At 39.5% G+C, this 21,649-nt stretch overlaps 4 protein-coding genes across 4 annotated transcripts; 2 read left to right on the top strand and 2 right to left on the bottom strand.

Moving 5' to 3' along the window:
• The first annotated feature begins 471 nt into the window (after positions 1-471).
• ghrl (ghrelin/obestatin prepropeptide) lies at positions 472-1,677 on the top strand. Its single transcript, XM_022191056.2, has 4 exons — positions 472-704; positions 1,286-1,363; positions 1,450-1,555; positions 1,658-1,677. The coding sequence occupies exons 1-4, from the start codon at positions 591-593 to the stop codon at positions 1,675-1,677; spliced, it is 318 nt and encodes a 105-aa protein (XP_022046748.1). The 5' UTR covers positions 472-590.
• Positions 1,678-2,398: 721 nt separating this feature from the next.
• Positions 2,399-6,478, bottom strand: tatdn2 (TatD DNase domain containing 2). Its single transcript, XM_022191057.2, has 4 exons — positions 5,532-6,478; positions 5,273-5,400; positions 4,570-4,753; positions 2,399-3,439 (listed from the first exon to the last, which is right to left on the bottom strand). The coding sequence occupies exons 1-4, from the start codon at positions 6,162-6,164 to the stop codon at positions 3,299-3,301; spliced, it is 1,086 nt and encodes a 361-aa protein (XP_022046749.2). The 5' UTR covers positions 6,165-6,478; the 3' UTR covers positions 2,399-3,298.
• A 6,900-nt stretch (positions 6,479-13,378) lies between these two features.
• vhl (von Hippel-Lindau tumor suppressor) lies at positions 13,379-17,810 on the bottom strand. The gene is made up of 3 exons (XM_022191086.2): positions 17,367-17,810; positions 16,248-16,370; positions 13,379-15,759 (listed from the first exon to the last, which is right to left on the bottom strand). Exons 1-3 carry the CDS (start codon positions 17,551-17,553, stop codon positions 15,566-15,568), a joined length of 504 nt encoding a protein of 167 aa, XP_022046778.1. The 5' UTR covers positions 17,554-17,810; the 3' UTR covers positions 13,379-15,565.
• Positions 17,811-17,928: 118 nt separating this feature from the next.
• On the top strand, positions 17,929-20,946 carry LOC110949188 (vasopressin V2 receptor-like). Its single transcript, XM_022191084.2, has 3 exons — positions 17,929-18,742; positions 18,908-19,787; positions 20,005-20,946. The coding sequence occupies exons 2-3, from the start codon at positions 18,944-18,946 to the stop codon at positions 20,217-20,219; spliced, it is 1,059 nt and encodes a 352-aa protein (XP_022046776.2). The 5' UTR covers positions 17,929-18,742; positions 18,908-18,943; the 3' UTR covers positions 20,220-20,946.
• The last annotated feature ends 703 nt before the right edge of the window (positions 20,947-21,649 follow it).

Genomic DNA, 21,649 nt, shown 5'->3' on the forward strand with positions numbered 1-21,649 from the left:
GCTGGTTCAGTTATACATGTCAAATTCTTTGGGTTGGTTTATTTCGGACATATTTAAAGGTACATTCTCTACTGCTACACATTTGGACTCTTTAATATCAACTTAATACTACATGCTTGTTGATATAAAGTTTGTTTCCTCTGAGTAAACACATTTAGAGATTAGTTCCATGTTCCGTTTTTTGCTTGTCTGGGAGTCCAGTCTTGTAATGTTGCTATGCACGCTCACAATATTTATCAATATCCCTGCGACTGCGATACCCCGCTAAATAGATAAGATGATCTGTAGGCCTGATATTTGTTCACAACAGAGAAATGCCCACTTTCTTATCAATTTAAACATTTGAACAGCCCTGTGCTACCAAGATATGACAGCAAAAATACCTGTTATCATATTTGATGTGTCTTTAAACCAACATGGGCAGCTATATAAAGGTATGAAGCCAGAGTTTCCCAAACAAAGCAGGTTATTTTGAGGCATATTGAACAAAGTCAGTGTCAGATGAGGTTTTTAATCATTTAACTCTGCTGGGTTTCTTTGTCACATTGTGTGCAGCTGGTCTGGAAGTGCGGGTTTTTAATTGTTCCACCATGTTTATGAAAAGCAACACCTGCATGCTGGTTTTCCTACTGTGTTGTTTGACCTTGTGGAGCAAGTCAGCGAGTGCAGGCTCCAGCTTTCTGAGCCCTTCACAAAAACCCCAGGTAAGATACTTTCTACCTGATAGTCCTCAAACAAAACACATCATGCAAAGCACAGAAGGAAACCAAGCTGAGTCTGAGTTAGTTTGTTGTGTGGTTGCTATGTTTCTTCAATTGTGATCCTTTTGCTTGTAATACTGAAGCAGATAAACATCAACATTTAATTGTTCATTTGTTTTGAACCATGTCCATCTAAACTCATTCCATCCTGATGGGTCCCATTTTGGATTTGCTAAGCTATGCTACTTAAAATTGCTTTAACAACCAATAATTGAACAAATACTTTCTCTTTTATCACATCTTTATGTAATTAAGTTATCTTTTATGGTACCTGAGTTTGATTCTTGAAGTATTCTTGTCAGTCTGTGGGATTTTTTTTCTCCTGTTACGACATTGAAACTTAAAAATCCCCCAGATGGAACAAAAAATTGAATTCCAAATGGCGAAATACTACCTTGAACTTCAAACAGTTACTGCATTGCATACTATAGTTAATCAAAACCTGTGATTTAGATTATTTCCTTGACTTTAAAGTGAGCCTGACTTGGTTGCAGTTGTGAAAAGTATCTTGTTTTGAATGTCAGAACCGGGGAAAGTTGCCCAGAGTCGGTCGGCAGGTCATGGAGGAGAACATTCCACCCACTGACGACAAGCATCTCACAGTGAGTGGAAAAAATGTTCTCGACACAAAGCCCACCACACAAAAACTCATCACTGTAACCCAATGGTCTTTCTCTCCTTGGAGTAGGTCCCCTTTCAAATTGGTGTCACCATCAGTGAAGATGACTTGGATGAGTACCGGGTCATACTGCAGGAGATCGTGCAGCATCTGCTGGGAAGCTCAGAGACTTCAGGTTGGTCAACTTCTTCTGTTTTACACAATTAAAATATGTTTACCTTTTGCCAGTTTGTATCGTAGTAATAAGCTTTCACATATTGTTTTCTTTTTATTTCAGGGTGGTTGCCAGTGCCTTAAAGATCTTGGACATGAATGTCAATCATACTGTCTCCATGCCCTTAAATGTCAGCTTTATTAGACAGTGATCATTAAAATACAAGTGAAAATATGTGGCAGTGGCCTGTAGAGTTGCTGGTTTTATTTCTTAAAAAGCTTCATGTGTTTTTTTTAGTTCAAGGCTCAGATGTTATTTAAATAACTGACATTCAAGGTCACAGAATGTCCTTATATAAAGCTTCAGTTAAATTTGTCAAACCACTAATTCATGTTAATTTTCATGCTGGCATGTGTACAGCTGTAGTGAAATAAATGTCCCTCGAACATTCATCATTGAGTCTGAAGCTATTTTTAAAGCTCCTGTGTGAGCAGATTAGTGACTTATATCCAAACCTGTGTGATGATCTAATGTTATTCAACATTAGAACCAACCAGTGCACACCAGTATAGACAATACCGTTCAATAAATAATCAGTTAACCTTTTTCTCATCACTCATGGAGAAAAATATCAAGGAACTACGAAGAGATGTTTAGGGATATGCTCTCTTCTCTTCAATGTGGGGATAAAAATGTGACTTTTTGGTTTTATGGTTGTGACACCTCTATAAAAAATAACCACTAAGCGTCAGCCATTTATCGCTTAAATGAATTACATGTTTGTGAGAAATGGTAGAGTCATGGTGTAACTATGTCCTGAGGGTCTGTACCTTTGCAAATACAACCACAGGCCTGAATGTTGTTTTATTCACTTTAAGAAACACAGAATCACTAACTTAGAAAATCAAGGCTGGAAAACATCCTGCCCAAACCTCAGTAACTAGGTCACACACACAGAAAAGCACACACTGCGTGATGCTCCTTTCTGTCCTTCAGTCCACATTAAAGCCTTTATTATTGAGGACAGATAAAGAGCCACGAACTTAAGAGTGCTCTGACCTACATTCCGAAAAGGATAGAATACAAGGTTTCATTGAGAAACTGGCAAAATGTGAAATCCATGCATTTTAACCCATACCTCTCGTTAAACCTTATATACAAGACATGCATCTACCATGAATGCAGTCCCTAGGTGGCCTCCTCCAACCACCAGAGAATGTCATACGGCTAATCGGTCTCAAAATAAAAAGCACTCAAGCCAAATGTGTGACGAACAAGGTACTACTAAAGCAAGCCTAACAGACTCGTCTTACAGCTTTGCTCGAACACCAAACATGTTTGCTTCATCATATCAGAGTCCAAATTTACATCTTCATGCTCTCTTTCAGCAGCACTTGTGTTTGTATTAAGGGGCAGTTCAACAAAACATATATGAAGAACACAGAACAACAAGTGAAGGCTTTTAAAATGGCCCCAGGACATCAAACCAAACTAAACACAGCAAAAATCACACAAACATCCAAACAAGTAAAAAAAAAAAAGGTAATGTCAATTATTGAAACGTGAAATTAATTTGCATGAACAATGATACGAAATATGATCTATTTGACAGAAGGCGTTTTCAGTCTTTGCATTCTTTGAAGATCGATTTTTGAGTCTCTCAGGTTGTTTAAGCAGCATTACGCCTTCACACTCTACTGCTGATCACGAACAGAACAGCCTGACTCTGTTTACCTGTCTCACTAGTTTTACGTACTCTGAAGATCATATACCGTACAGCTGAGTGGTGTTGTTTCGGATGGTGTCCAGGACCGTGGCCATGTCTTCCCCCTTCAGCAGACTGAGCTCCTGCAGTGTGTGGATGCCCATTCCAGGATGTGAAAACCGGCAGACACCTTTACTCACCTGTCCAGAGTGAGACGAGCAGAGCAATGGTTAACAGTAGCTTGTAGGCAGCACCTCCAACAGAACAAGACAGAGATGAACACAAATGTCTGATTAATACACCACATTAATGATGTTTTCGGGTGTGATTTTTTTCAGATATATTTTAGACCAAGTCACTAAAAATGCATTCACTACACTGCTTCTTTTAACGTTGCAGTTTGCAGTTCTGAAGACACACTGCTGATATTTAACTGGTTCACATATTAAGATTAAGATTAGCTCTTTCCCACATGCAAGCACAAACGAGCATCCACAGGAAACCGTGCACTGGACACACTGGAGTCGTGTTTTGGTGCAGAGCCAAGATTGCGTGAGGAAATACTTAATACGACTAAAAATGCATTGGATTAGAATTGCATGCTCCGCCTATAAGGCAATTAGTGGCATCTTAAGGCAAAAGAGAAAACTCAAGGATTCATTTGTCATTGAGATTAGCAACCCCAATTATTTTAAAGAAAATGATGGCATAAAAATACAACAGTATGCAAGAGGTTCTTCAGATCAATCTTAAAATACCACCCTTTTTACAGCTGAATACTTGATCAGTTTGAAATTGAAAATGTAATATGAAACAATGTGATTAGCCTTTCACAAAAGCTATAATTTAGGATATATGAGGTATGGCTATAAACCCTGAGACCAATGCTGTAATTCCATTTTATGTAATTTGAGCAACCAGACATTGCCAGTGGTTGTTTATGGTTGGCAAGTGATACAAAGTGGTGCTCGTTGCAGTTTGGCTCATTATTTTCTCTTTGTTCATTCAATTAATCCCTAAAAATTCATCTCTATGCATCAAAATATGAACGTTTTTTCCATGAAAATAATCCCTTCCTGTGATGAATGACTTAAATGTTACTATGCTGTTGTTTCCTTCAGAGTATGGGGATCTATATGATCCCTGCCTCTCTCTCTCAACACAAGGCAGCTCAAGCTCATGAGCTTTACTATGACTCTGTTCAAACACTGTAAAACTGCTCAGCATTACACAATGGCAAGAGGTGATATTAGAATAATTTAGGTGTAAAAGCTGGCAAGAAGTTTCCACATAATTACTGACATTAGAGCAGTGTTGTTGATTTTCACACCTGTCTTGGCAGGAAATACGGTGCGTCTGTCTCCAACACAATGCGATTCAGAGGAATCTGGCGGACAGCATTCCGGGCCTTGGTGGCGCTGGAATAGGTGATGACGGCTGTGAAGCCCACATACAGGTTGGGGAACTCTGTCAGGAAGGGCTCAATCACTGGATAGCTGTTTGTGAAACAGTGCCTGGAAACCACACAAGTAACCAATAAACGAGGCTCACAGATGAAGTGGTACAGGTTTCTAAAGTTATAAGCCTCAATGTTTCAGTCCTAAGTGGTGTGGTGGAAGTTTGCAAAAACACAGCTGCAGACAAAAATGAGTAAAATGGCTGATAGCCTGTCAGCACGAACCGTAGTGACAAATGCACCTTCTACATCATATTTTTAGTGGGAGTTATTTCCCATAAAGCAAAGAGTGACGTTGCAGTCATGTGACATTTCCATTCATCTTCACCATCTTCAACTCAAACTACTACAAAGAGAGATGATTATTAAATTAAATGATTAATACAGTAAAGTTTCAACCATATAGTATCAAAACTTATGAAAATCTTTACAAGATCCTCATAAATTTTGAGAATTTTATGAGAATCTTTAGAATTTCACACTGAAAAGGCGATAAACAAAATGCAAAATGAATAATTACTAATGGAAACGTGCAGAATGAGAAAAATAAGTCACAGCAATTTTAGTCAACACACACCTGTGAATTTTATATTCCCTGGGAACACACTTCTTCATGATTGTCAGCAGGTCATCGTCCGCATCCCTACAGTGGATCACCAGAGGCTTCTGCATAGCCACAGCCAAACGCAGCTGACGCTCAAACACCTTGACATAGCAGCAAAGAAACAAAACAAGCATTGTGACATTTTTCACTCACAATACACAAAATATTTATCTAAACATTTATCAGATTACAAAGTCATATTTAAATCAGACCATGTCAAATCAGACCGTACCTCTTTTTGCTTGGAGGGTTCAGTGGAGTTTTTGTGAGAGTAGTCCAGCCCCATCTCACCAAATGCCACAGCTTTGGGATGCCTCATTGCTGTCAGTATATTTTGTTCTTGAATGCTTGAATAGTTTCTGGCAAAGTGGGGGTGGCACCCAAACGCCCCCCATACCATGTCCTCAGCAAGCAGACGTTCCCACAGGGCCTCCTTCACCATGACCTCGGGGTTGCAGAAGTCCGTAATACAGCCTTGAAACTGTGGAGGGAAGCTGTTCCGATAAAACCGTTTAAAGCTGCTGAATGTCCCACAAAAGCCAAGTTTCCCATAGAGCATGTCGAGATGGCAGTGTGTGTCTATGAAACCGGCTTGACTGTCCTGGTGGGGGTAACTAGTCCACAAAGGATTTTCCCCCAAGGACAATCTTCTTTTAGGACCCCAGCGGCGAGCAAAGGAGTTGTAGGGGTAATGCAGAGAAAAGCCACCTTCTGACTGTCTGCGTGAGGTTGCAGAGGGCAAGTAGGGACTTGATAGTCTTCTGTTTGAGTTTTGAGGCAAAGCAAAGGGATCTGATAACCAGGGCATAGTGCTGGGTGAGGACAAATTCTCAGTCTTAACCCTGGACGTCTCTGAAGAGCCCATGTCAGGAAGGTGAGGCTGTTTGAATGAGAAATAAACTGTCCTCTGTGGGGATGTGGAAGGTGTCAATTTGTCTTTAACCCCTGCTTGGATGGCCCCAGTGGTTTCAGGTGAAGTTGCAGCTCCCTGGTGTCCCTGGTTGCCCTGTTGAGTTGTGGAATAAGACAAAGTGTGTGAAATATACTCCAGCCCAGGGAGGGATGAGTCACAGTCCTCAGCTTTCAGTTCATTTTCTTGAGCAAGTATCTTGTCTAGGGATGTTGTGTCTATAAATGCAGGGTTCTTGACAACAGATTTCTTGGGTGAATCCTCTCCTTTTAGCACACAGATCTGAAAAATATTAACATATGAACAAATATCTATATTCCAATAGCTTGTATTCCTCGGAGGTTTGATAACAATTCTACAGTCTTCGCAATTTTAGAACAATTTCTTATGTAAAAACATTACAGTTACTTATAAAGAGTAAAAATAAATCAGTTAAACTAATACAGAACTCAAACATTTTAAGATGTATATATATAAATGTATATATATATATATATATATATATATATGAACAAAACTAAAACTAAAGATATGTCCTTTGATAATAGCTGACTTACCCTTACATCCGTCTTGAGCTCTGAGCTGTCATCGTGGATGTGTGTGTCCTCAGTAACCTGAATGGGGGACTGATGATAGTCTCTGACAGGGTCATTGTCCTCAAATTCCCTATCAGGTCTGATTGAGAAGCAGGAAATATCCACATTTTTTCTTTCAAGTTGTATTGGACTGGGCACTTCATTTGGTACTGATGAAGATACAAGTGACAAGGACCTGCTGGGGGAGTCAGTCCTGGGGCTGTTTGCCGAGCTGCTCCTTGCCCTTGTGCTGTCAATAGCTGCAATGAACGCCTTCCTGCAGATAGCCTTTGAGGCCTCCTCAGGTGTCCTCTTTGTCTTTTTCAGCGTGACAGCTTGAGATGAAGGTGGTGATGAATCCTGACTCTTTATGGATTCCAGCTGTTTGGGTGAGTTATTCCTTGGTTCGTCCTGTGCCAAAACAGATTCATTTAAAACTTCTTTATTAGAAATAAACCACTCAGTTAAAAACTCCAGCTAAACACACATTGAATGTGCTATTAAACAACAAGTATGTCACAATTCACAGCAAAAACGTACTTTTAAAGTTGTACATGTTTTAAATTTACTCTTGGAAAGCTTCCTAAGCTTGACTTTGCCCACAGAGGGCACACTTCCATCAATTACCTCCAATTTTCTCTTGGGACTGTCCAGACTCAGTTCTCCAAGTCCTTTGGATGCTGGAGAATCACTGAAGGGCAAAGACTCTGAATCTTCATTCTGCGCTATATTCTGGCGAGAGGGTGTGTCTGACTCAGTATTTCTGTCCTGAAGATGTGTGAGTGAGCGGACACCACTTTGGAGCCACTTAAACTTCAGCTTCCCTCTGCTGCCGTCCATGTCTGAGATCCTATTCCTACATGCAATTAGAAAAGGAATTATCTGATCTGTGTGAGCATCAAGCCAGTCCTCTGTGGAACCAGACAAGAAATGCAATTTTCATGAACTGCACTTTTTTCTAGAGATCACATTTGGACACAAGAGTGACAGTACAATTGCTGTCATGACAACTAAACAGTGGAATTCACAATACCACATTGCTAACTCTGTATTTTTTTAAATAAAACATCAGTTATAAAAAACCTTTTCAAACTGGCTTTATCTGAATTTTACGACTTAAATGTTAAGGATTTACTTTTACTGCATGATATTGTTCCTTGTGTCCGTCAAAGTAATTGGAAATTGGTTAGAAAATGTTACAAATCTAAGTTAAAATCATTTTTATATTCATAACAGTGTAACATTTCTTTTTTTAATTTTGAAGAACAAGTCTTTATTTTCAGCGAGGTAGCACCAGTGCTGGGTTGGCAATTAAGCAAAGCACATGAATGACCCACAGCCCATGTTTTTCAGTTTGGATTAATTGCAACTTTGTGTTGCAATGTGGGGATTTGTATGTCACAAGGTGTGCTTTGCTTTAATACCCGACCTTGAGACCCTGTCATAAGAGGAACCCTATTGAAAATGTAGTCTTCACATTATATCATCTCAAACTTTGCGTACAATGTGCACATTCTTACAACAGATAATAATGTTTACTGGCCTTGGGTATTCTACCTCTACAACAAAGTACTGCAGGATATGCATACTGCTGCTGAACAACGTAGCAGTACTACACACAAAAAACACTTTAACTTGCCAGACATATACTTCAGATATTAATGATTTCATTATTTTAGTTGAAACTCAAGGGCATATCACTGCTGATTCTCATATCTAATGATATTATACTATGTAAAGAGTCTTTTTTTCTCTTTTTTCTTTCTGATGTTTCATATCTCCCAGTGATATGTGGAGTTTCTTCATTGGTGGCGTAGTCAGAGCCACTCCCTATTTAAGGTGTTTTTGGATTTTGCACCAAACTATTTGCCTGATGAATGTCTAATACCGAAACGTGGCTTTAATAAGTTTCTGTTTGCAAGTTGGACAGCATGCAGGATTCCAGTTTTTGAATTCTTTGAGTTGAAAAACTATTTTTGTACATATTACATTATTAACTGTGGGTCTACTATATCATGTCTATACAATATGGTGCACTATAAAGCCCAGTGCTACAGCCACCAATAGGTTTGTTACTTAGTCTCTGCATTAAGCTACAACCAGAATACACAATAAAGATGTACACAGTATGAACAGGTTAAAGGTTCCACAGGTTAAAGTGCCAAGTATTCAGTGTGAGCTCCCTTTGCAGCTTTGCATGTCTTAAACTCATTTGGGCAGACAATATGGCATTTACTGAATTAACTCTCTGGTGTAGTAACCCAAGTCTCACGACATAACATGCCAAAAGTTTACACAATCTGAAAGGCACAAAATCATAATTTTGTACCAGCAAGATCACTCTCAAAGTCTAGGGCAGAGGTTGTTCAGCATCTTTCATTTTAATCTAGATGCCAAGTTGATCCTTTTACAGTCTGGAGAAGTTTTATCAGGAATAGCCACTGTTAAAAGGAAGCAGCAAAAAAAAAAAAAGTCTCTTAGATGGGAAACACAACACAAAGGTTGAAATATATTAAACCTCACAAAGAGTAAAGTGAAAATCAGTGGAAAAGAGTACTGCAGAGGGACGACTCAGGTTTGAAATGTTCTGGTCCAATTGTAAGCAATATCTGAGAAGAAGGGCTTCATTTAAACACGGTGGAGGGTCTGTCTTGGTTTGGTCTAGTATTTCTGCCAGTGGCATTTGAGATGGAATTATAAATGCTTAAAAGTAGACAAGTTTTGAATAGTCATGCCATTCCTACTGGAAATTCTAATTGGAAACAGGTTTTTTTTCAGTATGATAATGCTGCACACTGTTAAACGTTTGAATGCATATTTGGAGAAAAAACAGCTAATTCAACACTGACAGTGATAGATGGGCCTCCACATTGTCCAGACCTGAATATTATAGATGCTGTAAGGGATTATTTTGATAGAAAACAAAATTGCAAAGACTAAAGGCAAACTCTGGCAAATGCCGAGGTATGCTTGACACGATATTACTCAACAAAACTTTGAGATTAATCCAAAGACAGTTCAAGATGTGAGGAGGAGTAAAAAAGAAGTGCAAAAATAAGTCTCATGAAATGGTAGCTTTAGCCTGTGGAAGCCTTTTTATATTTATTTTGTTTGGGGGTTTTTTGTACCGTGCACAAATTTATTGTATATTCTAGTTGTATCTTGACACAGATGGGTAAATATTTATACATGGCCATTAAAACATGTTTAACAATCCAAACCTAATGGTGGTAGAACATTTGCACTGTCCTGTATTACAACAGCTGTCGTCTGGAGACGTGTCAAACTTACTTTAAAAAATAAATTTGAGGCGATGACAGCCAAATCATTAAATCGATAGTCTAAATGAAATTTTAGGCACGGTTTTAGTGGTTTAGAAGCGCAGTGTTTGGCGGCTGTGGAGGTCAATAACCTGTCTGACCGAGCCTCAGAAGAAAACGCGCCCCAAGTACACGACCTCTTCTGAGAGACACAACTCATGTCGCTAACTGGCACCTTCACGCTAGCCAGTTAGCTACTAATGTTAGCTACCATTATACAAGGCAACTCAAAAAGTTGTAACAACGAACAGACGTTTAATGGCCGCCATTATTGCTAAAACTTGCGCTTATTAATCACCGATATAGTTAGCTAGCAACGTCGTTAGCCTGAACTTGTTGAGTTTGGTTACCTTATCCAGCAGAAGCAGCTACGAGCAAATAATGATCCGTGATGAACCAGTTAGCCTGTCTCTACCCGGTAGCTTAAACAAGTTCTGCTGAAAACGCGTTTCTGAACAAAAACTGATGAGTAAAACGTTTAACTGTCGGGTACAATACTTTTCCGATATAACTGGTTTATTTTACCATGAACCGCTAGATGGCGGGCAATGTTTTTGACCGTTTGAACGTAACTTGCAAAACCAGATACAAATCTCGCGACATTAATATTATCAACGAGATTTAACAACTGAATCGCAACTTCAAACAACTCATGACGGAATTTTATTGACATAAGACAAACAAACAAATAAACAAGGAAGCAAACAAAGAAATCCTAATACATCCATGCAAAAAACATAAGCAATTCAGTGCTGGGAATATTATGAAATTTGCTACCAAAATTTACACTGAACAAAATTAGAAATGCAGCATGCAAATGGTCTTCTTTGATGGCTTAGGGAAAAAAATAAATAAAAGCGAATTTCTATCATTATGGTGAGAAAAGGGCTACTTTTGGTGCACAAACCAGCTTTAGATAGACATAGATTCTGTCCCCCAGGATATCAATTTCAAGTTATTCTAACAGAGTGAAACAAAAATGCTTTCCCCCACTTCTTTTAAAAGAATGGATAGAAATTAATAAAATATATATCATGCTGTGTAAATATTTCTGTTGTTTAAAAAATGCAAAAAGTTATCAGAGAAAAGGGTGTCCGTGTGCATAAGTCCTGCTGTGCTCAGCCATTCACTCTTCTAAATGTTCACAACAAGACTTGAGACAAACTGAGGCACATTTATGTATGAAACACACATTGTTTCGTTTTTGTTTGCTTTGCATACATTTAAACTTCACAAGTAATTCAGAACATGCTTTAAACAGTGAGTAACAGAAAAGGTATATTGTTTAAAGACATTAAGTCAAAATAAAAGTGACAAACACAACAGAAGGCAAAAGAAAATACAAGATTTAAGTCTGCTTAAAAGGCAAATGTAACTGTCAATAAATTTCACTTTACTATACCAAAAACTCCAAGCAATATTGTGAATATGATAAAGATGTAATCACTGTAGGAACCTTCTAGAACAGTTCCACTTTAGATTTTCATAGTGTTTGGTTACTCGGCTGCTGTAGTTACACCACAAAACACATTATTGCAGTCGCTACAAATATTTTATTCTGTTTTATTTATTGATAACAAGAATATTTTCACACTCAAAGAAAAATCACTCTTCAAGAAATGGTGTCTTCCCAGCTTTGTAAGAATGTACCAGCTCCTGCTTCGCATAATCGAAACAAATCTGAACAGAAAGTTAAAAATCTCTCAGGAACAATTAGATTCTTGGCAACCCCAGACAGGTCTTATATGCACCCAAGCTGTATCTTTTACCTAGAGGGGAGAAATGAAATGCTTCAGTCACCATATATCATTAGCCTTCTTTGTAACACTACTCGTCATACACAATGTAGGTGTTTACATTCATTTTATGAGCAGCAAAAGATGTTGATAATCCGTTGTATACAGGTGCAAAAATGTCTTCCACTTTATAATATGGCAGCAAAAACGACATGTGCGGACTAGCAGGTGTATTATAGACAGATGAGAGATGCTCTAAAGTTAGAAGGCTGCAGGGAAAGAAAGAGCATTTCTGCGAATGCTTGTTGGTGATCTCTGAATGTAAGTTTCAATATTTTAAAGGTTGAGCTGAATCTGATGTGCAGGACGAGCAGTAAAAGAGATATAGGTTATGTATTGCTCTCTACTGCAGGCCACAGCTGCATGATTATTGTATATGTGACATTTTGCAGCAGCCAGAGGTCGGATCAGTACCTACCCGCTGAGGCCTTTTTCTCCATAAGCCAGTAGCAGAAACCTCTCCTGGCGCGGTCGTTGAACGCATTCCTGTACTGAGGCATGTTTTGAGGTGAGAAACTGGGTTTTGGTGCACCTAATGAAAGAGATTAAATAGTGATGCAGAAGGAAAGTCAATTATAAAACTAAGAATTTGGCTACAAGTCTAACATGGTACCTACTGTATGCTCGCACCATGGAGGGAACACGTTCATTAGCTGCACTTTCAGTCAGAGGAGGAAGCAGGCTGCTGCTGGTGGTGCAGTGTAAAGTAGGTTTGCCTTCAAGTGATTCATACAGAGACATAATGAAACCATGTTATCCACAGATGTTGCTTTGTGCTTTCTGAAACCAGTATCATACAATTGTCACAAACCTGCATCTTTTAACAAGTTAGCTGGAAGGGATACAAGATAAACTGGCACCTAGGAGAGAATAACTGTGTATACTATGACAATACAAAGCAATTTATGTTTTTTTTCACACTGCATATGTCTCCGTAAGTGGAAGACTTTTTCTTTTGTTCTTACCATCGTTTTCATTTTGCTCCAGTGATCAGTCTGGAGTTGTGGAAACATGACCGGATGACTCGGTGGCCAAAACGTCATGCTGGTGATAAAAACGGGAGGATCATGAAAAACACATCCAGCATGTGTGTGCGAAAGCTCTCGACAGTGACAGAGGACTTACAGTTCTCGCCTGAAGCGACTCGAGTCCCATTCTTTCCTCTTCCCCCCTCCCTGCATGTTCCTGATATTGCTGCACCCGGCTGAACTCGTCTCACAGGCACCAAGATGGGTTTTGTTACTTTGTCGCTTAGCAACATGATTGGCAAGAGTGTCCCTGCTTCGTAAACTGATGCTAGTTATAATTTCAGGTTATGACATAACACTTGCAATGGACATCCTTCTGTAGTCTCAGTGGCCTTGTACAAATGCTAAACTTAAGTTCACTCATCTTGTACTAGTGTTGATTTATTACACCTGGTATTTTATGGCCACTGCAACAGCATGATATCCCTTTTAAAAAAACAAAACATACTGTTCTTTGGTGTTCTCTGTTTATTTTATATTATAAAGATAAATGACAAATAAGTTGGAACAAAATGTATTGTCATGTGCTTGACATCAGCAAGTCATTCTTACGTTATATATCAGAAAATCACATCATTAAATACACTCCCAAACACATCAAACTGACCCATTCCAGCATCCCAGTATGGTCTTTAAATTGAGTGGTTTGGTCATTTCACTATCAGTGTCAAAATAATTGCTGCACTTAAAGGCTGAACAAAAAAGTAATACCCTTTGAAGAACATTTTAACCAGTCATAAATCTATCTGTAATTTATTCATCATGAAAATAAACAGTCTTAGGGGTGACACGTTACTGGAATCTCCAACAATCCGTCTGTAATGCAGTAATGTAATGCAATATTGTTCCAAAAATCAGTAATCACATTGCAGTTACTCCTAATAGTTTGAAGCAGTATAACCTACTGACAGTTGTCACATTTTTCTGCAAAATGCTCTTTAGGCTGGCTTTCACCAACTTTACAGACAGATTTGAGGTAATACTTTATAAAAGAGAAAGGAAAGATCTTTTGCATGTTTCTCCTAATAAAATAAGAATTTGCACAGATATGTGGGCAAATGAAAGGCTTACTGTTGTATTGCTAACTGGCAGCTAGTTCACAATGCATCGCAGGCAATGTTGCGTAGTAAGGCAAAAGTAATGCCAATAGTCCTGAAATAAATTACTGTCTACAGGGAGTAAATAAGTAATTCATTAACTGCATTACCCCAAGACTGTAAACAATGGAAGTAGTTCAGAAACAGCAGCCCTCGATGAATGAAAAGCAGAGGGGCAGAAGAACAAAAGAAGAGAAGAATAACAAAGTAGGTTTTCTGCTGGAAAATAGCTGCAAGACTTTAGAAGATTCTGTCCAGTCAACAAAAGTGTTGAAATATAATCAGCAGGCACATTTATGACATTTACAACAGTCTCACCAGAAGTCTGCTCCCATCACTCAATCATTCCCCTGATTTAAAGTGCCAAAGCTAAACCTCGCTGATTGTTTCCAAAAACATCCTTGAGGGCTGTACTATGAAGCCAGATTAGTGGTTTAGTGATACACATTAAACCCAAAGTCAGAGTTTTCAGTGTAATGAAGATGGCTGTTTTTTAACCACCTACATCACCATGGCAACTGATGCTGGACACTTAACCTGCTTCGGAGGAGGTTATATTCAGAGTTTGGGATTTAAATTGGTTGTAAGAAATGTCTCCCTTTAAGCAAATTGTTTCCTAAGATATTCCCAAAGACTCTCAGTTTAGGGAATATCTGCAAACCTGTTAGCTGTGTTGAATGAAGCCGTGCAGTGACAGCAGAGCAAACTGTATGCACTGCATAGCAACAGGGACCTACATGCATTCATTTGGTGAAGCAGAGAACACAAACATGTTTTTATACTTGGTCCTGAATTGGTGCCAGGTAAGTTTTACACTGCAGCGAATATAAGGCAAATTAGAAAAGTGGAAAGTTTATTGGTATTTACCACAGACAACATTCCATCAGCAAAATCCATTTCACTTTCATTTGGCCAAAAACGAAAGTGATTGTGACACATCCATGACGGGATAGTGTCAGGAAAAAATGCACTTCTTAAATATCATGTATCTGTCAAGTTTGACATTTAACAGCTCTAATGTGTAGCCACTGTGGTAGAAAATAGCGGCATTAAACGCCCCCTTTAAGTTACAGTCGGGGTTAATAAAGCAAGCTGATAACAGCCAGAGTTGACTGACAATTTTAACAGTTGAGGTTTTCAGTTTTGTGCAGCTAGTTAATACAAAGACTGGTTATGTTAAACTTGTTTCATAGTACATCCCTCTGCTGAACTTAGCAGCTAAGATATCAAAGATGTTTTGGAGGAGAGCTGTCTACTTAGCCGAACTAGGTATGATCATCTTTAAGCAGTCCCATTAAGAATAACTGAATAAAAACTCTTACTGAAAGGTCAAAGCAACCCTTTTTTTCTGCTGACGAAGGCAGTTCCTGAGGACGCTGAGTGACAATGTCTGTCCTTTGCAGCAAATGTAAGACTTTACAGGAGCTGCGACTCCTCCAAGAAGTGACATCAGCATTTATTCTAATTTCACAAGCTCTCAACTCTTTACTTTCTACAACTGTACAGTGCAGTACTGCTGTCGTTATGCAATAAATATCCATCATTCCTCCTGGTCTTGTATCCTCTCCAGCAGATGCATTTCTACTCGATGGTTTATGCGGCGGAGATCTTTCAACACGCTGGGTTTATCTTCAAGCTCCTCGTGGAGACAGCGTGCTATTTCCAACCTCCTGTAGTCTTCTGGTCGCACGAGACGCCGAATAACCTGAAGAGCACGATCCTTAAGAGTGTAGACTGTACAAATCAAATAAATGTTTGTTAGAAGGTTTTGTCAACTCATCACTTTACAGGCAAACTCATTACATTTCAATTTATCAACATTTCTAATGCAAAGAAAGCTTTGACAGAATCAAAAATTATGAAAAACAAAGTCTCTAAATTAAAACATCTGTCAGGCTATTTTTTTCTGGTTTTGTCCTGCAGCACTTTAAAAATGGTGGAAGGTGAAATAATGCTCACATCCAGAGCTGTACATTAACCTGTGTACTGAAGTGTGGTTTTGTACAGGATTTCTGTGTCGTCGTGTAATATCTGGATACTTTTTTATAGCACCCTGATCAACAGCAAATTGACAGCCTTTCAAAATACATAAATATGATCAGTTTAGGGATTTCCTGCCAGTCATGTGTGCTCAGACAGTCTACAGTGAAGTTGGCTTATTACGTTTTAGATTAAAAATGCATTTCAATACAAGTATTTCAGGTTGTCTGATTTCATCTCACCTGGTAAAGTGATACTAACAAACAGAGCATTTTCAGCCTCTTCTGGCTTAGGAACAAGCAGCTCTTTGCAGTTCCCTCTCAAAGGCTCATCAGTCTCTGCATCTCTGAACATCCATGGGTGACCTGGGAGGAACACAAACATAAAACATCTTTTTGTTGGCAGCATTACACCGTGACATACTGTCTCTCTAAACTGCCATCAAAGCAACAACACTTTTACAGTCGACATCAGATGATATATTTTGGAGGTTCGTAGCTGACGGGAGCACTCACACAGAGTTTGTGACTATTTTTTAAAGTGCTACATTCAGGGTATGTTTGAATATGGCATATATAGATGTTTTACTGTCTTCAGTAAAACAAAAACAACAGAAGGGAATATTTTTGAACCACAAACTCCACCAAAACAATCATCTGCCACTTTTGGCCTCTGACAGCAGAGCTTCATGGCCATGCCAGGAATGTTGGAGCCATCTTTGACTCAGCACTATAATGTGAAAACAAACCGATCTGGATTGTTGGGTTGAAAATTTAGTTTTAATACTGAGTGTGCTTACACTGTGTATACATTTATTTCTTTTTTAATTACATGATATTTCCACAGAGAAAGCCTGCATCCAAGATGTACTCGGCACAGGAATGCTGTCCACACTGCACTTACAGAAGGAACAACGGCAAGAATAGGAGACAGCATCGCATTTTAAAAAAAATGTACTTTACAGCAAAGTGGGCTAATAACTTCATTTGATGAGTACAGTGAACAATTTTAAGTTTAGTCAACATATAAATTACACATGTTCTGAAAAGGTCCCTCAACAAAGGACAACTGCTTAACCAAACTTTGATAGTGTGTTGCATCAGCCCTGAAGTTGTAACATCTGCAAGATCTGTGTGTCAGAACGTGCAGGTGGGGCTATCAGAGGTGTAGTGTGAAAAGTAATAATAAATAGTGCTGTTTGAGATGCCAAACCTGCAGAAATAGCATTGTTGTTGTTGTTTACTTTAATTGAAACTCACATTTCTGAGATAAGCTAACACTTGGCATAACACCACACGGTAATTAGCATGCTAATATGCTACTTGCAATATTTTAGTGACATGCTGGAGAATCTGGCTCACCGACGTAGGTGGTCATCTTACGACCCGTTCCAGGCCGTATATCATCATACGCCTGTGGCTCCCCTCGGTAGTCTATCCATAACGGCCGGACGAGATACGGGCTGCGGTTACAAAACACTGCATCAACGCGTATCTGACTGTTCAGAGAGCGAACTAAGGGGAGAGTCTGCTCTCCCTCCTGAGGCATTGGTGCTGTTTATCAAGAAGTCGTTGGCGCAGACAGTTTAGCTCTGTAGCTAACACCCGCTAGCAGCTAGCTAAATATTCGCTGTCGTCGACGCAAGAACCTTATCGAATTGATGAAGGCTGTGTTTTTTAACTCGACCAAATCAGATGCGTGGATTTAAAAAAAGAAATTTTGCAAATAACTAAATGATACCGTAGCGAGGAAACTGTTTCAAGTAGTTTGTTTAGATTCACTCTTCCGGTTTAAAGCTTTGGGACGTCGAACTATTCTGCACTCTGATTGGTCAGCCGAAGTGTGACGACAAGCCGGGCGCAGAGATACGTGCTGAACGTGGTGTAGACTGCGAAGCAAGATTAACTATAGATTTATCTTAACATAAACACGGGAGATCTTGTTAGAGATATTGAGTCTTGCATCAAGTTCCTTCTTTTTGCTTTTGTTCTCATTTCAAATACAGACCAGGTCACTTTGCACAAAGAAGTTTGACATCAAGGACGGATGACACTGGTGTGATTTGATCATTTGACAAGTCTACACTACTAGCATGTTAAGGGTGCATATTTATGCAGTAAGCTTTTTTTTTTTTATTTTCAGCACAAGGCCACATTTCAGAGGAATATAGTCCACTAGACTTAAACTGCATAGCATTTCTGCTATTTTCTACTCTGCAGACTTGCAAAAACGCATGGAAAACTCTGTAACGTTCGATAAATGTTTAGACTAAACTGTCCATCAGCATACAAAGTAATCAGGATGATCTTCACTCGTACTAGCTACACTGCTGTATTTGCACATTTAAGCAACAATGCTATTGTATTTTTTTTAAAGGCTTTGACAGGGGTAATTCTGCAACAAAACGATTTCTTTTTTTTTCTTTAAGTGATTTATTTAGCTGGTGATAAGAATTCATCTTTATTTGTATTGCACATTTAAAGCAGCAGCGAGAATTACTCAGAAATAATTGCCATCGATTTTTATTATTAATAAAAATCAAGTCCTTTCCAGATATTTTCATCTGCAAAGAATACAAACAAGAGGAGTCCTGACGATTTAATGAGTATGAGCTCCACCCAGTTTCGTCCTCGCATAAAACACTGGGGACACAGCTGTAGACACCTTCCAGACTATTTCCATCCGACAGCAGAGGTTCACTTCACCTTTAATACTATTCTTAAACGTATCCATAAAGGTAGGTGAGAAAACAGTTTTGCCTGCGAAAAGTTTTAAAGCGCTGCCTTGCATTTTTACATATGCTTGTAAACTTTTTTTAAGAATAGGAAGCTTTACGCAGAAATTGTTCCACAGTTCTGGCTTTTAAAGGGCTATAATTAGACTTTCCGTTCTTTTACTCCAGAGTCTTTTCTGGCAAGTCGAAGCTGTGTCCAAGACAATGCGAGCTGTGAATGACAGTGTGCTTGTGGACGCGGAAGATGCGGATAGAGATGAGAGTTTGGCCAAAGTGGAGATCGCGCTGCTCAGTGCCATCTTCGTGAGCGCAGCAATCCTCAACACCGCGCTGCTGCTGATCCTCTGGAGGCAGCGCAAACAGATGACCAGGATGCGCATCTTCGTGTTCCACCTGTGCCTGGCGGACCTGGTGGTCGCTTTCTTCCAGGTGTGTCCGCAGCTCATGTGGGACATCACGGACAGATTCGTGGGTCCAGACCTTGTGTGCCGTGTCGTGAAGTACCTGCAAGTTCTCGGCATGTTTTCGTCCACTTACATGATCGTGGTGATGACAGTCGACAGGTACCAAGCTGTCTGCAACCCGATGGTAAAGTTCCAGCGGACGCGCACAAGACTGAACATCCCGGTGTGCGCGGCGTGGGGGATTTCCCTGCTGGGAAGCTTGCCACAGGTTTTCATTTTCTCACGGGTCGAAGTTGAACCCGGAGTGTTTGACTGCTGGGCTAATTTCATCCAGCCGTGGGGGCTGCAGACCTACATCACCTGGACCACGCTGGTCATTTTTGTCCTACCGGTTATTACAGTTACTGTTTGCCAAGTGCGCATCTTCAGAGCCATCCAGATCAACCTGTACCAAAAGACCCAACAGCTGGGAAGCGTTGGTGTCCCGCTGCCTTCCCGAGCCAGCGGTGTGGCCGGCATGTCCAAGGCCAGGGTGAAGACGCTGAAGATGACGGTGGTCATAGTGCTGGCTTACGTCATCTGCTGGGCTCCCTTCTTCACTGTCCAGCTGTGGTCCGCCTGGGACATAAATGCGCCTACAGAAAGTAAGTCACTGCGTATTTGTGGTGGATGTTCCGTTTAATTAAACTAAATCCCGCTGGAACATTTTTTACTAGTTACGTCTGATCTGTTATTTTTATCTAGAATCCGAGGCTCGATGCGCTTGTGCGTATTTACGCACAGATAAGATTCGATATTTACAGGTGCAAAAGTTCTTTATTTGCAAATGCATGACGCTTTGCTGTCTTCCTGTCATTCCAGCTGCGACTTTCACCATCCTGATGTTGCTGGCCAGCCTGAACAGCTGCGCAAACCCCTGCATTTACCTCCTGTTCAGCGGTCAGTTTCCCAAGAGGCTGGTGACGCTCCTGTGTCGGCGGCATTCCGACGGTAAAGACTCGATGCATGAGGAGGCGACGCTGGTCAGCACTTTGTATATGAGCTTTAAAAATGTCTCAGAGTCCAAGTCAGGTTAACACAAGAAGAGGAACGCATACAAAGTCGGCGCGCCTCGAACTAATGAAGACATATGCACTTTATCTGTTAGACTGCCAGGCACACGGACATGATGTGCGTCCAGAAGCAGTCAACAAAAGCAAATTAGAAAAGAGGGACCAGGAGTGAGAACTGAGCTCCACATGTGGTTGGATTGTGGTGTCATAATCTGGAAAAGAATCAGTTAGGTCTCTGCAAACAATTCACATCTATCATGATCTGAAATGTTGTGACAATTTTGTTGTGAAAATATTCTTCACATTTAGTAGAAGCTGGATATGAACTTCAGGAGCACTTTTGTTTTTTGTTTTTTTCAGATAGATTCCCTGATTACATTCAGTTGTTTTTATTGTGCACAAGTGGAATTTTAGCCAAAGTGTCAGTAACTAAAGTAGGGTATCTTAAATTATACAACAGTTCTTGGAGTTGAGCTCAGAGACATAGGGTACAGCACATGTTGCATCTGTAGCTTCATTTTAAAAAGACTGAAAGTGTGCACAAATACAGACATGCTTTTTATAACATGAATATATGACACCACAAACATGTTGTTGTGACGTTACTGTATTTAAACACTGTAAAATATATTTGTCAGTAGTGTAAATGTTCCCCTGTGGTGAATACCTGTTTTAAAACATACTCAGTGAATGGATGTGTAAATATTGTTTATGCTGTAGAACGAGTGTGAAATAAAATCAGATTGTCTCACTTGCTTTGCCTTTTTACTTACGTTACATACATATTATAAATTATAGGCTTATCATTGGAATTTTACAGTTAAGAAAGTAATAGTACATTTAATACAATTCTAATAAAGGCTGAAATGTAGTTTGCATTCAGCCACTCTGTTGTTTAAGCAGGGATCACATTGTATACATTTGGATATTTAACAGTTGACAGCATGCCATTATAAGACATTAGCCAAACTCAAACGTGCTGTATGTCACACATAACCTAATAAGTAATGAAGAATCTTCACACTCAAAGAGCAGCATCACAAAGGCTGACAAAGCCTGGAAAATACAACACATGGAATGTGGCCATTTATCAGGCTAAATTGTTTTTATCAACATAAAATAACTCTGGTCAGGACTTGGGCCCATAACGCTGAAAATTAGTCATCAGACATCATTTTCTTTCAGCTGCTAGACAATGATAAATCTAATGGTGTATTATGAGAACAGGCTGAAAGATGGTCATTAGCATCTGTTGCCTTTGTGACACAGCAAACATGAGCAACAGTGGCAGCTGACAGAAGTTGTGGAAAGGTTTAGTTAGTTGTTATTGTCACCATGGCAGCTGCAACTGCCTCGGTTTCACCAGAGAACTGTAAAGTAACTCAATAACTTGATCCACATTTCACCGCGTTAAGTTTGGAGACACCAGCATAAATTTGATCTTAATATATTTA

The sequence above is a fragment of the Acanthochromis polyacanthus genome, chromosome 5 (assembly GCF_021347895.1).
Source record: "Acanthochromis polyacanthus isolate Apoly-LR-REF ecotype Palm Island chromosome 5, KAUST_Apoly_ChrSc, whole genome shotgun sequence".
NCBI lineage: Eukaryota > Metazoa > Chordata > Actinopteri > Pomacentridae > Acanthochromis > Acanthochromis polyacanthus.

Excerpts from the sequence above, each read along its gene's own strand:
- ghrl (XM_022191056.2), top strand. The coding sequence starts at position 591 with ATGTTTATGAAAAGCAACACCTGCATGCTGGTTTTCCTACTGTGTTGT. Across the intron at positions 705-1,285 it reads GCCCTTCACAAAAACCCCAG|AACCGGGGAAAGTTGCCCAG; the intron begins GTAAGATACTTT and ends TTTGAATGTCAG. Across the intron at positions 1,556-1,657 it reads GGGAAGCTCAGAGACTTCAG|GGTGGTTGCCAGTGCCTTAA; the intron begins GTTGGTCAACTT and ends TTTTTATTTCAG.
- tatdn2 (XM_022191057.2), bottom strand. The coding sequence starts at position 6,164 with ATGGGCTCTTCAGAGACGTCCAGGGTTAAGACTGAGAATTTGTCCTCA. Across the intron at positions 5,401-5,531 it reads AACCCTCCAAGCAAAAAGAG|GTGTTTGAGCGTCAGCTGCG; the intron begins GTACGGTCTGAT and ends TGCTATGTCAAG. Across the intron at positions 3,440-4,569 it reads CGTATTTCCTGCCAAGACAG|GTGAGTAAAGGTGTCTGCCG; the intron begins GTGTGAAAATCA and ends CACTCTGGACAG.
- vhl (XM_022191086.2), bottom strand. The coding sequence starts at position 17,553 with ATGCCTCAGGAGGGAGAGCAGACTCTCCCCTTAGTTCGCTCTCTGAAC. Across the intron at positions 16,371-17,366 it reads TAAGATGACCACCTACGTCG|GTCACCCATGGATGTTCAGA; the intron begins GTGAGCCAGATT and ends TGTTCCTCCCAG. Across the intron at positions 15,760-16,247 it reads TGTTAGTATCACTTTACCAG|TCTACACTCTTAAGGATCGT; the intron begins GTGAGATGAAAT and ends TGATTTGTACAG.
- LOC110949188 (XM_022191084.2), top strand. The coding sequence starts at position 18,944 with ATGCGAGCTGTGAATGACAGTGTGCTTGTGGACGCGGAAGATGCGGAT. Across the intron at positions 19,788-20,004 it reads CATAAATGCGCCTACAGAAA|CTGCGACTTTCACCATCCTG; the intron begins GTAAGTCACTGC and ends CTGTCATTCCAG.